This window comes from Cynoglossus semilaevis, chromosome 11 (genome assembly GCF_000523025.1).
Source record: "Cynoglossus semilaevis isolate Cse_v1.0 chromosome 11, Cse_v1.0, whole genome shotgun sequence".
In the NCBI taxonomy this organism is placed as follows: Eukaryota; Metazoa; Chordata; class Actinopteri; order Pleuronectiformes; family Cynoglossidae; genus Cynoglossus; species Cynoglossus semilaevis.
The window spans coordinates 3451100-3468168 of NC_024317.1; the positions used below are offsets into that span (position 1 = coordinate 3451100).

Consider the following 17069-nt stretch of genomic DNA (forward strand, 5'->3'; position numbering starts at 1 on the left):
CCTCCTCCTCCAGGGGACTCGCCAGACAGCAGGCAGAGTCGTAGGTAGAGGCCGTGCTGGCGTTGGACATTCGCAGCCGTGTTCGCAGTTCCTGCTGCATCGCCCGGCGCTGACAGGCTCGCGCCACGGCAGAGTGGTACGGAAGCTCTGGCAGCTGGCTGCTGCTGATGGGGGTCAGGGGGCTCCTGGCTTCTGCGGGGCAGGTCCGGCGGAGTTGTTTGAGGTCCTGCAGTGACCTCATCATGTACCGCATGTGGCCGCGAAAACAGTCCCCGGAGTCACGTAGGCAAGGCTGCAGAGACGGGAAGGGAAGACAAGGAAAATCAGACCAAGAAGACCAAGAGATCTGGATTAAAAAAAAAAAATGAATTCACTGTGGGGAAGTTTAGAAGGTTTAGAATGGAACACGGATGAAAAAAATATATAAATACAGAAAAGAAACGACATTAGAGACAAGGGTTGATGTAGGTAAAGGAAGAAAGAGTCTTAAACTGATGATCTCTTTCCAAGGGGAACTCCTAAGATAGAAGTTCTATCTCTCGATCTCATCCATCCATCTAATTTCCAGTTTGCAGTTTTTGTAAGAAATACTGCACAAGAGTACATTTGAAATATCAAAATATTGCAGTATTGCTCATGCACCAGCTGCAGTATTTCCATGTACAACAGCTGAGACACTGGTGGAGCGGGACGACTCAGCGGAACAGGTCGGAGCCTGTAGATTTCCACACATTAATTTGTCTGTTACGTTTCATCACTGCAGCCCAGCCTGACGCTGACTCAGGATCAGTGTCACCGACACAGACAGACCTGGACCCAAGTGATGTGGTCACTCTGAGACCCTGCCTCTTTAAGGGGGTGGGGGGGGGTCGCTCCCCCACCAGTGATATTCAGCAGTGACACACTGAGGTATATTATTATTCCGCTTTTTTGTACTTTTTCCCTCTCTCTTCTGATTGGTCAGATTCAGCCTGTGTGCTGCTCAAAGAGGGGCCGGAGAGATCATGTGACAGTGAGTGTGTATGTGTTGAAGAGTGGGGGAATAAAAGGAGAAAAGTGGGGGGAAAAAAGGTGGGCTGAATCTTTTTCTTCTCTACTTTTTCCTAAAACTTTTATGAGCAAAGTTACTCGACTGAAAATTGATTTAAAAATAAAAAAAGAAAATAAGAAACGGCATCTGTGGCCATAAAAACGTCATCCATCATAAAATGCCCCGGACACTGACAGTTTGACCTGCGTGACCTCTCTGCTGAGCCCAGTCTGTCCACTGCAGCCCACTGAGGGACCTCCTGCCCCGTTTTTGGTTTCTTCATTACTCCGCTACATGTGGCAAGACCCTGAGAAAGTCGCCACGAGGCGCACGGTCACGGACGCAGCGAGAAATGTGATTCATATTGAGAAAAGAATGAAGTATTTCTTCATCGGCTGTGGAAAAGTTTCTTCTCATGTGTTTGTAATCAGTGCATGACGACAGCGCGCTCCGACTGATGACTGCAGGAGGACGCAGCAGCAGCATCAGTGACAATCGGCCTCGGGTGCATTTAGTTTTTTTTTTTTTAGTTGCATAAAAAACACTTTAAAAAAACGTAAGGAAATAAAACTCACAATGTCTTTCCTTCTCGTCGGTGTACTCCAGGAATTGAAGGAATTCCTGCAAGGAAGAAGAAGAAAAAAAAACACATTGAAGTTAACCTGTCTTGACAGGCATCACAAAGCAGTTTGTTAAAAAGCCACTCACCTCAGATCAGGGAAGAATAAAGTAAGAATCCTTCAGATGAAGAGAGAAAAAAAACAAATCCTGCTCAGAGGTGAAGGATGTGGCTGCACAGTCAGCAGCAGTTCTGTCCTCCACAGACAGATGTGACCAAGTGAATGATTCAGTCCTGCTCAGCCCGCCTCCTTATACACGGACATGTGTCTGGAGGAGCCAATCAGAGCGCAGCAGGCTCATTCACAGGAGCCTTCAGCTCTGTGTGTACGACTGCTGCCACTGAGAATGGAAAAACACAAAATAAAATGTTCTGACTCCATTTGAATTTCAAAAATGTGACGTGTTTATCATCGTATTTAAACTTCAATTTTTCAAGAAGTCAACTGGACTCACCTCAAGGAATGACCTGGATGACTGGGAATGTCCACCAGTACATGTTTCCAGGTCCTAATAACGACCTGTAGTAAGTCCTGACTTGGTTCTGCTGCTGTTGGGTCATTTCCAAACTCGTGACAGTCACTTCTTTCTACTCTGTTATTTACTATTTAATCATTAAATGGTAAACACATTTTAAACTGTTTTCATCAGTGTATTGATCAACAGTTGATCGATCCTCAAATTAAGTTGTTATTCACAGTTTTGAAACGTCATGTAAAAAATTTGTATTGCATCATATTGTATCGTATCATATCGTATCGTATCATATTGTATCATACCGTATCATATCGTATCACATTATAACGTATTGTATTGTATCATATTACATCATATATTGTATTGTATTGTATTGTACACATTATAACATATCGTATTATATCATATAGTATCATATATTGTATTGTATTGTATTGTATTGTATTGTATCGTACTGTATCATATCATATCATATCATATAGTATCGTATCGTATCGTATCATATAGTATTGTATCGTATCGTATCTTGATTCCTCCAGTGTCGCCCCTGTTTTCCAGCCGATGCTAACGTCCTGCCCTCGTGTGTGCGTACAGTTGTCTGTAAATGTAAATGTCTGAGTGTCTCCACAATGGCCAGATGTAAATGTACTCATCTGCCCTGTGTGTGTGTTTGTGTGTGTGTGTGTGTGTGGACACACTCAGCCTGTGCTTGGTTTTGCATTCACACTATTCAGTGGAGTGAATGCTAATGTGACGGCCGTTCACACCACCAGGGCGGTTTAACGAGTCGTCGGTGCTGGAGAATGATCCAGAACTGTTCAGGTGCAGATTCTCCGTCCGTGGACGTTTTGACATTGACATGGAAATCGGCGTGACATGTCCCGACCTGCTGGACCGCAGAGCAAAAACAAGCAGCGCACCAACGCTGGTTAATCAATTCAACCAATCAGTCGATGAGGAATTTAATTTCCATTATTTCAAATGAATGTTTTTCATTTGAAATCCAAGCTCCAGAGCAGGAAAACCAAACAGGCTGCAGCATCTGGTTCAAACCACCTGGTTTGTGTGCTCCCTCGACCCCCCCCCCCTCGCCCGTCCACTCTCCACTGCACGTTCAGTAATTACCTCAGGCTGCTAATGGACCTGTTGACTATTTCAACATGAGGCGTTTCTGCCTTTACAGCAAACATCTCTGCTCCGACAGAATCGTCTAATGGATTTAATTAATGTCACCAGACTGAGGGGGAACTCAGGGGCCATTAAGGCCAACGGTAAATTATTTACCTCTCACAGTAGAGGGTTTCCTTTATTCATTTATTTTTACTGTCAACGCTACTGAACATCTACAACAGAAAATACTAAGATTTTAAAAATGTAAACTTAATAAAAGTAGGTCATTAAAATGTGTTTTAAACATGGAGTATTTTAAACCTCCTTCACTTCCAACTAGTGAATTCCCCCTTAAACAACAAATGTTCATTAGATTTGGAGATATTTCACAGAGCATTTTTTATTTTTTATTTTCAGTTTTGTTATTTTATCAACCCCTAAATCCAAGGATCACTACAGGTCAGTGACTGCGTTCTATTTTATCCCCAGTCTCTGCCAGGGCATTTGTGAATTACTACCAATGTAAATGGCAACAACGCCATTTTCTACAACGCTAAAATATTTCACACCTGACCAGTGACATACCAAAATTAAAAATTAAAAAAAAAAAAGCAGTAAATGGCAACCTTAAAAAATATGTGGCTCTGAAAAAAACAAAAACAAATAAAAGGACCAAGTGTTTTCCGTGTGGAACACTGCCCTCTAGAGGACAACCTGATACAGGCCTGTACTGTATGTCCCTCCTCTTCACTTCACTTCTGCTGGTTAATGCAGCAGCGACCGGAGTTGAATGAACTCATGTAATTGACTAATGACAGAAACAACAGATAAGAAATCGTCTGTTTATTCAGTTGGTAAACCGATGTTTCCGTCGATAACATTGTATTCTGTAACATACCGTGTAACAGTATCGTGTCCGGATGGTGCACTATCAGCGTAATGGACGATTTCCAGGATTTTACTGTTTGAAAAACAACAAAACGAACACACAAAAACAAACTCGTGAAATCGTCGACACTATTTACTAAAATGTGTTTGATTAATTAACCGAAATGAAGCCTAGATTTCTCAACTAATCGATTTAATCGTTCTTTAATTCATGCCTAATAATCTAATAATCTGATGGTCGTTTAATCAGGGTGATTACATCATCAGACTCCCACACCTCAGAAGGTAATCCAGGGGTAATCCAGGGGTTTAGAGCCCCGATTCAAACCTTTCAAATTATCCAAGTGGGGATTTAGCTTCTGCCCAGGTGTCCACTAGGTGGCGGCAATGGCTGGCTTTACATCCGTCGTCAAACGGAAGCTGAGTTGTTAAGTCTACTAGTGTTCTCTTAAACAGTGAATTTTTGAAAACCTGGTCATTTGTAAGATGAGTTTTACACACACAATGGTACGAGCACTTTTAGCAAAACTTTAAATTAAGTTTGGACAAAATTTAATCTATAATATATATATATATAAATATATATTGTTCCTCCCTGGGCAGAAACTCACATCTAACCTCTCCCTCTTTCTTCGGACTTTGTGGGTGAGGTTAGTGTTTTTCTGTTGCTCCCTTGTTTTTAGCATATTTAATTTAATTTTGCACAATATATTTATTTTCTGTGTACTTTGTAGGGGCTACACCGGTTACATATATATATATATATACGTTGACCCTGAGTGATAACCTGCCTCAAACAGGACACTCTGCGTCCTTCACTTACCGGTAATTCACCGCAGCTAACCGTCAGGCAGGGCAGCAGGTAAACAAAAGTTGCGAAACAGTGTTGAACGTTGTAACAAAAGTGACCAGAACAAGTGCAGTCAGCAACTCAGGAGTATTAGAGCTTTTATTGGAACCAAACACTACAGCAGTTTGTTTAATCAACATCCTCCGAGAATGAAATCATCTGCTCCAGGAAAATCTGATCACTCACTTCCACCGTGATACAACGTCCCTTTTCAACCCNAATTCCGTAGTATTTACATTTGAAAATCTAACCCTCCCTGTGTGTTGTGACGATGGCAGATTAAGGTGTGAAGTCGCTGCTTATATTCCACTACAACAGAAAGGGAAAAAAAAACAAAAACAATACTGCATTAAAACGTCATAAACAAAAAAAAAAAAACAGAAAGAAAACAGTGTGCAAGAGTCAAGTTATCTCTACGTTTATTTAAATTAAATCATATAGGAATTTTCATTTTTAATATTTACCAAAAAACACTACACTTCTTTTTTTTTTGTCTGAATTAGATTTTCAGCTCTCATTAATAATCACTAAATATATTCAGAAGGTTTTATAGGCAGAGAAACAAACAGAGGCGAAACAGTCGGTCGGACGGTGCTAAAGGTGAATCTAAGAGTCGGCTGTGACCAGAAGTAAAGGCACAAACATACTGCAACAGACAGGCTCAAGAGTACTATAAAAAGTGATAGAATATTAGCTACGCACATACTTTAAATATCAGTTAGAATTTTATTTCTGTCTGCATGTGAAGCTTTTTTTTTTTTGCGTTTTTTTTTCTTCATTTTATATATTTTTTTGTTGTTGTTTTTATAGGAATGTTAGACCATTGGTGCAGAATACAGAGCTAATATTTGCCAAGTTTAATCATGCTGAACAATATGCGGTCGGCTATGAAAGATGAACTCATGTAAACATTTTTTTTTTTTTAAAAGCACTTTCTTCAATTCCTGTTTTTTTTTTTATTTTATTTTGCTGACGCCTGTGCTTTATCTCATAAAAAATACGCTGCCTGTGATTAAAAGCTTCTATCATACTTTGCACATCAGAATCTCTAAAGTTAAAATGAATTTATTTATATAAAAAACATTTAGGAAGGAAAAAAAAAAAAGAGGACCAAAAGACTTGACAAAATAAATGTTGATTTTTTTTTTTTTTCTGCGGTCGGCGCCAAAAGAGTTAACGATACAAGCAGCTGGATCGGCATTAGTTGGAATTCTGCAGAGCTTGTGGAGCTGTCAGCCTCCTGGGTGAGGTTTTTATTTCCTTTTTTTTTTACAAAAAACAGAAGAAAGCAGAAGTTGTGGTCGGTGGTTGGCCAGTGCAGTCTTTGTGTGTGTGCGTGCATGTGTGTGTGTGGGTGTGTGTGTTCCCCCATTATTATGGTCATCAGAACTGTTCAAGTAATCTGAGAAAGAAAACACACACAGATGAGCCAACAAACAAGACTCCACGGTGTTTACAGTGTCATCATTTCTCTGAACCCACCTTGACTCTGACTCTGACTCGGACTCGGACTCATCCGTGATCTCAGAAGAGGCCGCAGTCCTTCAGGTTGTTCTTGATGATGACGTCGGTGACGGCGTCAAACACAAACTGCACGTTCTTGGTGTCAGTGGCGCAGGTGAAGTGGGTGTAGATCTCCTTGGTGTCCTTCTTCTTGTTCAGGTCCTCAAATTTGGTCTGGATGTACGCCTGGGCCTCTTCATACTTGTTTGGCCCTGTGGAGGAAGAGGAGGAAAATGGAGTTGAATTCATCTCCAGGCTGTTGGACCATCGACCACAGCCTGTTCTAAAAAAAAACAAAAACACTTCCACCAGAACCGACCATTGATCCGTTAGCACTACAGTATATCATAATGAACAAAACGCCACAACAGACTTGAAAAATTAACTACATTTAATTCTGTACTGGATAAAGTAAGTTTCCATTTCAACTTGTGGAGCCGCTCTGGTGTTTAACCCAAGAACTGGCAAAAATGATAATTTCTAAACTGAACCAATTATCGTATTTTCCAGACTATAAGTCGCACCAACCAGAAAATGCACAATGAATAAGACAAAAAAAAACATATATAAATATGTACATTTTCAGTGCTATAGGAGTAGCAGATACTGCTACACAAACCTAGAGTGCCCTCTAGTGGCTGTCAGTGTGAAAATAACAAATATGTGAAATTATATATTTTAATATATTAATAACAGCTGAGTATAAGTATCAAACTCAGCCAAAAGATGGAAAAAAAAGTGTGACTTTTTTTTATTCCCTCACTGATTAAAATAAATCAAATGTTTGTTTTTTTTAAGACATATCCTGTTCAAGTTCCTCTGAGCTCTTAAGACATGACAGCACAACATTTCCACCGTAAGTACAAGAGTGACACCCAGACAGTGTTGTTACTGTACCAGTGTACTCAGGGAAACAGATGGTGAGCGGGCTGTGAGCAATCTTCTCCTCAAACAGATCCTTCTTGTTGAGGAACAGGATGATGGAGGTCTCTGTGAACCACTTGTTGTTGCAGATGGAGTCAAACAGCTTCATGCTCTCGTGCATCCGGTTCTGAGTGGGACGGGGAACAAAGGTGGAGAGATAAAGAGATATCGAGGAACACACGAAGGAAATGGTTTGAACAAACGGGAACAAACCAACCTCCCTTCAGGTTGGTTGTTTTTTTGTTTGTTTGTTTTTTTAACTTTAACTCACCATCTCCTCATCCTCGGCCAGCACCAGGTCGTAGGCACTCATGGCCACACAGAAGATAATGGCCGTGACTCCCTCGAAGCAGTGGATCCACTTCTTCCTCTCGGACCGCTGGCCTCCGACATCGAACATCCTGCACAGACGTGACACAGCGTGAGCGTGCGGTTTTGGTGAGAGAAACTGGTGGAGTTTTTCAGTCTTAAAAAAACTGACACAGCGTGAGCGTGCGGTTTTTTGAGAGAAAATGGTGGAGTTTTTCAGTCTTAAAAAAAACAGGCACCCCCTCTGCCCCCCCCCTCCTACCCCCTGGCTTTTCCTGTGAACACACCTCTGCCACCTCTGCCCTGGGCAGTGTGCTCTCTGTCATTTTCCTCGGCCTTTACTGACATTTCCTCACAGCGTGGTTGCTGTGGTAACAGGTGTCCTTAAGACAAGGCTGAGGACGGCGGTGACAGAGACACGTCCGACTTATTCATCAAAATGGAGGTAATCAAACTGAGATGAAGATGAAGATGAAGATGGAACCAGACGCAGCATATTTTTTCTAACGTTCGGCTTCACATTTCTTTTTTTTTTTGGTTTTTCCTGGAGATGATTTTTCATTGTTAAAGTGAACCAGGCTGAGTAAGCAGCAGGGCCGACCGTAACAGTCACACACCCTGGACTGTTTACCTCAGCGTTCTGCTCCGGCGCTGCTTACATCAGTGAAATATATCACAGCAGATCAGAGCAGAGGACGCTGCTTAAATGTAAACAAACACGTGTGTGTGTGTTTTCTACTAGGAAATAAAACATCAACACACGAACGAGAGGATGTTCTCTCCGCGTACACACCGCGCTGACACTGGCTTTTCCCCAGACGCCTTTAGCAGCTGATTAATTTCCTTTTCACCAGATAGAGGTGTGTGTGTGTGATGACAATAAAGCACAGATTAAAGGAAACGGAAGCACTAAGATAAGCTCCAGTCAACTACATAAAAAAGAAGGAAATGTCTAGTATTTTATTACTCACTGATTGATAACAGATGATGTCGTTTCTCATTGACTAAAACTGTATAGAAACCTTGTAAATACGTTTTTTTTCTCCACATCACATTTCTTAAACAGAGCCAAGAAACTGTAAATACTTTTTTTTTCTCCACACATTTTATCACATTTCTTAAACAGAGCCAAGAAAGAGTTGTTTTTTTTTTTGTTTTTTTTTTAACAAAAACCGAGGCGTGTGACCAGGGAGTAAACTTTTCTTCTGTTCCAGTATTTTCTTTGAAATGTTTTGACGGGATGAACGTTTTAATTAGAGTGGGTTTAACAAACTGAATGTTCACTGAACGACTGAACTCCCTTTGTTCTCCAGTTCAAAGCATTAACGATTTACAGACTTTTAGTTTCTAGTTTACTTAATTAACGCTCTAAACCAGAGGTCTCAACCCCTGGTCTGGGGACCTGTGCCGGTCCGTAGATCATTTGGTAGCGGGCCACAGTGGGACACAATAAAAAAGTTCAGTTGTACTGATTTACTTCATTCAAAAATAATCTGTCAATGTTTCTAAACAACACGTCAAAGTCTAAAAGATGTTTGATTTTGAAAATTAAATGATCCTTCAACGATGGTGTGGTATTACTGGTCCACAGTAACAGCTGGTACCGGCCGACCGGTCCTTGGTACAAAAAATGATGGAGAAAAAACTGCATATTTTTTCACTGACTCATGTTTTTTTTTGTTTTTTTTTTTACATATTTTAGAGTTATAAACCTATTTAAACCTCAAAAGACCCAAAAGAAAAAAACAAAACAAAAAAACATCCCAGTGTTGGAGGAAAGACAACATACTGTACACACTGTATCCACTGTGAAAGTGCTGAATGATGACATGATGGAAGGTTAGTGGGTTCTTCAGGCTCTGCTTGAGTGAACGTACTTGCTGCCGCAGCTGAACTCACGGTGGAAGCGGCTGATGACTGTATCGGACCTTTTTCCAAACGCCAGCTTAGGGTTTGTGTTTGTTCCAGCTCACCGTTTGAATCCAGAGATTTACAACTTACTGCTTCATCACTCTGCACCAGACCATGTTTAACAACAACACCCCCCCCCTCCCCCCAGCCCCCCCACTGCTGCTGCTGCAGCTCAGACTTAGGGCAATAAGTTGTGTTTTCTTTTTGACAGATAGAACGTAGTCGTTGGCTGATGGAGGATCATAAAAGCCTTACTTGAAGTGCAGGTCCTTAAAGGTGAAATGCGTCTCCACGATGCCGGTTGTTTTGACCCGGGTCCGCAGAACGTCTTGCTGCGTGGGGATGTAATCTGACTTGGCTATCCTCTCCAGGTCATTTAGATAGCTGAAGAGAGATTAGATTAGATTAGATTAGTGGATTAGATGAGATTCAAGTAGACTAACTTTGAGATTAGACTGTCCAAAAAAGTCATGTTGCAGTGGTCGAAATGAGTGGTCAAACAAACAAATTTTTTTTTATTTAAGTAAAAAAGTGCAGTCAAAATTAACCAATAGTTAATTCATATATAAAATATGTATTTTTTTATCTCAACTAATCACGATCAGTCAAACTTTTATTGCAACTAATCACGATCAGTCAAACTTTTATTGCAACTAATCACGATCAGTCAAACTATTATCTCAACTAATCACGATCAGTCAAACTTTTATTGCAACTAATCACGATCAGTCAAACTATTATCTCAACTAATCACGATCAGTCAAATTCATAGATCTTCGGAAACCCTTCCACAAAGTCTGACGCTTGTTTTCTCAGACCTAATTTGTGGACTCTGCTCAGCCGGACGGTATTAACAATATTCTTTAGCTCGAGAAAAAAAAGAAAATGTTTGTTTTAAATCCATACTGCAGATAAGGAGATGGGGCCGTTATGGCTGTGAGTTTGCTCATGTAACATGTCCAAATAAAGCAGCCCGGCTTCTCAGGCCATCGTGCCTTTCAGCCTGATAAAAGAAATAAACACAGGGCTATTATCTTCAACTCCTGCAATATTAATAGATACACAATAAAAAAAAAAAAAGGCAGCTACGGCAGAGTTGTTTTTCTCTTAGGCCACATAAGAAAATATTAACTGTTTATAAAACTAAAAAAAAGGCAGCGACGGCAGCGTTGTTTTTCTCTTAGGCCACATAAGAAAATATTAACTGTTTATAAAACATTTGCAGGAGTCAGTGCTAAAAGTTTTGATTCTATATTTCAGTGTGTGGATCCTAATCCGAATCCTGTTTCTCACTGAGAGAGAGAGAGATTTAAGACGCCTTTGTAATCCACACCAAACGTCAAGATAAAAGATTTCCTAAAAATTCTTTACGTATTAAGTATCTAAAAAAAAAAAAAGGGGGGCGAAAAAATGTTTTCATGAAATTCTCACAGTCACATCCTTAATTCCCAGGGTGAGTGTGTGTGTGTGTGTGTGTGTGGTTCAGGATGAGACATTTTTGTTGCTCTTCGTTTTCTCCTCCCTCCTCTCGTCTCTCTCTCTCTCTCTCTTGTTCCTCCTCAGACATGGATTATTGTCCAGTGACACTGTGTCGTTTTTTTTTCTCCACCAGCTCAACATTTAAATTCACCGTGCGACACAATAAGACATTCATTCTCCATGCTGCTCAACATGAGGCTCTCTCAGCAGTGGGCACCCAGGTCCCTCTGGCTTTAATGAGAGCAGTAAAGCAGCGAGGCAGAATTCATCATTACTAATACCCCCCCTCCCCCCACCCCCCTACAGAGAACAGCACCGTTCCTATTAGTGTGCCTCAGCTCCAAAAACGACTACGTGTAAAACACTTAACACCCACCTGGCTGTTAGTAACACAATCTGGATGTGTCACACTTTTGTCCAACACCTCGTGTATCTGACAGAAACTGGTGCAGTCACTTCCTGCTGTTGTTTTAGCTTCTTTTTTTTTTTCTCTTTTTTCTAGATTTTCATTTCAGAGCAGCAGCAGCAGCGCACCCCTGAGGGCGAGAGTGATAACCAGCTTACACCTCAGAGCAGCAATACCAGCAGCAGCCTCCCACAATTCCCTCATCCTCTCCTTTTTTATTTGACCCAGGTCCATTAGAACAATAGCCAACAAACACAGCGCTCATGGATGAGGGCAGTTGAGGTAATTAAGACCTGTGGCTGGCGTCGGGCTCTGTAGCTGCAGATTAGCGGCGTGACAGGTCTTAAAAGCCAAAGCCACCGATTAAACAAAAAAACCCATTGTCTTCTCTATTAACAGCGGAAGCTACTCTCTGTTGATATTCAGCTAAAAGCTGGTTTGAAGTGGTATTTTAATGACGATAAACCAAAATAAACAACAATTAACAACGTTAGACTTAGGAGGTTTAACGAACCTGTTCCTTTAAATAAACCCTAACCAGTAGGAGTGAAGGTTTTCCTTACATTTGTTTGACTATGGTGCGGTACCATCCCCTGGCGTTATGGAAAATACAGCCAGTAGGTGTCAGTAATGCAAATTAACAGGGAGAGTGTTGGGGTTTTAGCAGGTTTTTGTGGCCGACACAGAGGTTTTAGAGGATTCTAACTGGGTCACTCATCAAGACCACAAAAAAGCGTAGTGATGTAATCCAACCCAGCTGGGACTCAGGGACTGGGTTACATACAGTATACACCGTGGTCCAGTATATGTCACACATCTCTAAACGACATCCTGATGCTGCTGGCAATGAGAACTTGGGTGAAAAGTTTTCCAATTAATGACTAACGGCTACTGTTCCAAAAAACACGATGGGTGAAAGTTTACAGTGAAGCTGATTTGCTGAGTCAGCAGAATCTTGATAAATGATGTGTCTGTACCAGTTTGATTTTCTTTTCACACCCTGGGCGACTGCTGCTCTCTCCAAACTCAACACACACACACAGACACACACCCTTCTCCCTCTCTCTCTCCTCAGAGATAACAGATTTAATCTCAATGAAGCAATTAAGCTGTGTTTCACTGTGCTTTAAGTCATGGACGTGGGCAATACAAGTGCACTTTTTAGCACCCCCTGCAGGGCAGTGAATGTTTAATGTATGTGAGTGATAATTTAACAGCACTGCATATGTTAATTTGAACAGTTACGTGTTCACCTCTGTGCACGATGTAGAGTTGGATCATAAGTGTTAGTCAGTTTTGGAGGCAGTGATCACTGTTGTTGTTTTGAGGTGACCTCACGTGTCTGTCTGAACCACAGGATGTGAAAACAAGCAGCACTCACGCTCGTGTTCACTGACCCTGCGGCAGTGAGTGAGTGTTAATGCTCCGACAAAAAAAAAAAATCTATTCAGAATTCTATTCAGTGTTGTCCAAGGACTCACTAAGCTGCAGAGTCATTCAGCTGGTACTCTCTGGCCCGTGTAAAGCAGCTCTGGACGCCGTTGTCAGCCCATAGTCGCTGGATCACGTTGGACAACTCCTCCGGCAGGACGCCCTGCTCCTCTGCTTCTGCCGACAGGGAAAAGAGTTGGTGGGCATCGTCCTGAGAAGTTGAAAGAAAGAGATAAAAAAAAACACACAATTAAAATCATAAGATACTCCGTGAAAGGACAAAGTCAAAACTAAAATATGGCTCTGGCAATAATTAATACTGATTTTTTTAGACACGGTTAGAATGACCCCCAAAGTCTATGTCCAAAAATGCTAAAGGATAAAAAAAAGGCTATAGACCAGGCGTGGCCAAACATCTGGACTCGCGGGCCACAATTGGTCCTAAGTTTTTACAGGGGGGCCACGTCAGGAGCAGATAGATGGAGCGCTCGTGTGAACTACGACAAATGACATGTTAAAGTCATGCATACATGCTAAAATGCTTTTATCATTTTTTTTACACCATCTATTGGGGAACCGTGGGCATTGCAGCAAAAAGGCAGAAGTATAGATAAATTATATGGTTTGGAAAAATTTGGCGGGCCGGATTAAAAAGCTAAACGGGCCACATCCGGCCCCTGGGCCTTAGCTTGGCCATGTCTGCTATAGACTATACACTAGTAACGTGGCAAACTTTGAACTTGAAAAAGTCAATTTCTTTATAAAATGCTGGACCAAAAATACTGTAGAGTTAATCAGGGTACATACAGTAATTTTAATGACATAATTAATGATCTATTATCAGTTTACTGTAACTGACGTCTGTAACTTTAGTGGTATTCATTCAGAGTCAGCAGTAACTAGTGGGATTTAACCAGTGTCTATTAATACACTGCAGATAAGAGAAACCAGGGAACTGTACGGGCTCGGAGTGGAAAGAAAAACACTTTTTTTCTTCTTTTTTTTTTTACTTTCCATGTAATTTATAGCTGCTGCAGCTCAATATCCTTCAGATAATATATCTGGTGTAACGGAAGTTAACCATCACTGCAGGAGGAAAAAGTTCTTGAAAAGTTTCTGGACTGATCAGCAGTGGCTCAGAGGAATAATGTGAGTGAGTTGGAATCACATTTATTACCAGATATATTTTTCAACAGCAGCTAATGTGTGAATATATCTGTATCTGTACAGACAGTCGTACCGCTCTGGTGGATTCTTCATATTCAATCTTGAGGTTGGCCATAGCTTTGATGATGGCCATGATGGACTGGATTGTGTTGCTGTAGACCACGGCTCTGTACTGCTTACACTCATCTTCTGAGTATCCATCCTCATGAATAATCCTGGAAAAAAAAAAAACACAGAGTGGAGGAAAAGGTGTTAAAATCTCCACCACTGCACACGTCTGAAGGTGATAATAATTTTCACAAAAAGATATTAGAATAATAAAACCCCAAAAATTAACTCTATCCACATTAAAGGAAATAAAATAGTGATTTGAACCACTGGTTAACTTGGCTTTTTTTATTTAGTTAGTAGTTTTTATTAAAATGTAGGAATCAATGATTCATGTGTAACAAAAAAAAAGGTTTGAACATTTTTTCATTTAATTTAAATTAAAGTTTTGAATGTTTACTTTTTAGAAAATGTAACAAAAATTTAAATTGTTGATGGTAATACTGCACTTACAGGACTTTAAAGTTTGCCATTTTAACAAGTGATTTTTTTTTTCTGTTTACAAATCCAACTGTTACTGGGAACATTCTGGCATTTTGTGTCCACTAAAGCAAATATTTACCAACTTTCAAACACCGTTGAGAGTGAAACAATGAGAAAGTGTCGTGTGTTTGACAGCCCACTGGGCCGAGAGTGAGGTTTCTGGGCTGAAAACCAAACTGCACGACCTGAACTAATCTGTCATGGACAAGATGGTTATTGGTTTGTGTCATGTGCTGAATGGAAACTCATTAAAATTCAAAAAGGGGGCTGCACGGCGAAGCACTGCAAAAACACGGCTGAAAAACAAACAAAACAAAAAAAGTGTGCCCACACGTATGAATTAATTAAAACAGTAAATTAAAATTTTATTTTAAATTAATTTATTTCAATGTTGCCAGCCAGTAGAAAATATAATTATACGCCAAAAAATACATTTATAAAATAAAAAAAAATTTAATGTTGCCAGCCAGTAGAAAATATAAAGACTCCAAAAAATACATTTATAAAATAAAAAAATGTTAGCTAAACTGACACATAGATTTTCTTAAATTAAAAATTGATTTATTTCTTTCATTAAAAAAAAGAATAATAGTACATTCTGCTTTTTTGTTTCCAAGTAAAATTGGTCTAGAATCAACAAGAAGAACTTAAAAAAAAAAAACGGAGACTTTTCTCAATTTACGATGAATAATTTATACCTTCAAACACAAACAAAGAACGGAAAAATCTCTGAAAAGTTTTTATTTGATCATCTTAGAAAAGAGGAATCTAAAAAAAAAAAGGGAACAACTCCTCATGATGCTCCGTCTTTGAGTTCCTGGTTGGAAATCTGGAAACATCAGAGTGAGAACCTGTCTTTGTGTTTCCTTCTATAATTGACACATTCATAGCAACAGCGTCGTGATCCGTCTCGGCCGAGTGTATTTATCAGTAAAGTAGCAAAAGAAAAAAAAAAAAAAAAAAAAAAGTGTTTCGCAAGAGTCTATTATTGTCAGTGTGTTCATTCTTTGTGTTTAACCTGAGGTGCGTCCTTGGGACTTAACACTAGTTTGTTGCATTAAAAATGAAAGCAGTACCATGCAACAAATACTTGAAAATACTTAAAACTTTTACATTTTAGTTTGTTGTTATTTTTTTATGCTAGTTATGCATCACAGGAATTTTCTTTTTAATTAGGGCTGGGCTGCAAATATGATGGTTAAATATTATTTCTTAAAGTTTATTTTTCCTGTAAGTCCCATAATATCTTTTAAGGTGACCTAAGATGAAGAATTATTGCTCCTCTTTAATACTTTAAACCTAGTAGAGATATATCTGCAGAGGTTGACGCCTGCGTTTTATTTATCACCCAATTAAACACTTCTAAACAGTTCATTTATTATTACGATGCCAATGCAGTTTTTTAAGGTAAATCTCCAAAAACAACGTGTTTATGACTACACCTCATGCATGTATTGCTGCTGTTTTAAATATACGCTCATTGTTTCAGACATGTCGGGAGGAAGGGTCAAACAATTAGTAGTCAACTCACTTCATCTGCTTCACAATGGTGCTCTTCCCTGATTCTCCAGCACCTGCAGGGAGAACAAAAACAGCAGAGGTTAAAAATATGCTGCTGCCAGAGCAGAAATGTAAACAGGCAGCCGGCGTGGCTGCCAAACATCTGGACCGCCGTCTTTCTCACCACAAGACTCTGGGTCGTCTGTAGTCTGGACTAAACAAGAGATGAAGTGATGTCTTAGTGAAAAAGAAACATGTGTCACACTAGCGGGGGAAAAAAAAAAAATCTAAATCAAAATATGAAACTTGCGGCACTAAATATATATCATTTAGGCTTGTGCTTAGTGCTTTATTTATTTATTTATTTATTTATTATCATCACCTAGAAACCCAGTGTAAAATGGTCAGAGGATGAAAGACCTGCAACATAACACAGTACATGCTGCACTGACAGAACCAGGGCTTTTTTCACGTCTGGTGTGATGTGTTTTTTTTTTTTTTAACAGGCCGAGGCAGCGACGAGGAGCTCATCTCTCACAAGGAATCTGTCACTACACGCACATAAAATAAATGTCCATCAGTGCACTCTTCATTTGAACTTGCCCACGGCGGCGTATTTCTAGGATGACCCTCGAAATACACCAATACGCAGCGTGCGGCAAACACATGAACATTGAAGCCCCCCCAGGGGACGGGGAGACGGGGGGAGAAGAGGGGGAGGAAGGAGCAAAAGATAGTTTCCAAAGACAGCTGTCATCCTCGGCTCATCCTATAACTGAAGCTCTGAGTCGCGACATGAGCTGAATGGACAGCGTGCTTTAAAAATTGAAGAACGTGTGAAACAGACGGCTTTTGAAAGATGCTACAAAGTCAAC

The 17069-nt window shown here is 40.2% G+C and overlaps 2 protein-coding genes across 7 annotated transcripts in view; both read right to left on the reverse strand.

The window, feature by feature from the left end:
- Positions 1-1557, reverse strand: part of LOC103385911 (PAK4-inhibitor inka2-like) — a 3742-nt gene extending 2185 nt beyond the window's left edge. Inside the window, exons 1-2 of one of the 2 annotated variants that reach the window (XM_017036481.2) lie at positions 643-1557; positions 14-292 (exon numbers count right to left, since the gene is read on the reverse strand). In XM_017036481.2, the coding sequence (XP_016891970.1) occupies positions 14-292; positions 643-660 (297 nt within the window). In that variant the 5' untranslated portion in view covers positions 661-1557. Of the gene's footprint in view, positions 1-7; positions 293-642 lie in introns of both variants that reach the window. The other variant, XM_017036482.2, reaches the window with a different exon arrangement.
- Positions 1558-5710: 4153 nt separating this feature from the next.
- Positions 5711-17069, reverse strand: part of LOC103385912 (guanine nucleotide-binding protein G(i) subunit alpha-2) — a 35944-nt gene continuing 24585 nt past the window's right edge. For 4 of the 5 annotated variants that reach the window (XM_008319935.3, XM_008319937.3, XM_008319936.3 and 1 more), the window contains 8 exons: positions 16226-16268; positions 14177-14318; positions 12987-13147; positions 9876-10004; positions 7672-7801; positions 7374-7527; positions 6456-6688; positions 5714-6375 (listed from right to left, as the gene is read on the reverse strand). In XM_008319935.3, coding sequence (XP_008318157.1) covers positions 6498-6688; positions 7374-7527; positions 7672-7801; positions 9876-10004; positions 12987-13147; positions 14177-14318; positions 16226-16268 — 950 coding nt within the window. In that variant the 3' untranslated portion in view covers positions 5714-6375; positions 6456-6497. Of the gene's footprint in view, positions 6378-6455; positions 6689-7373; positions 7528-7671; positions 7802-9875; positions 10005-12986; positions 13148-14176; positions 14319-16225; positions 16269-17069 lie in introns of all 5 variants that reach the window. The other variant, XM_008319938.3, reaches the window with a different exon arrangement.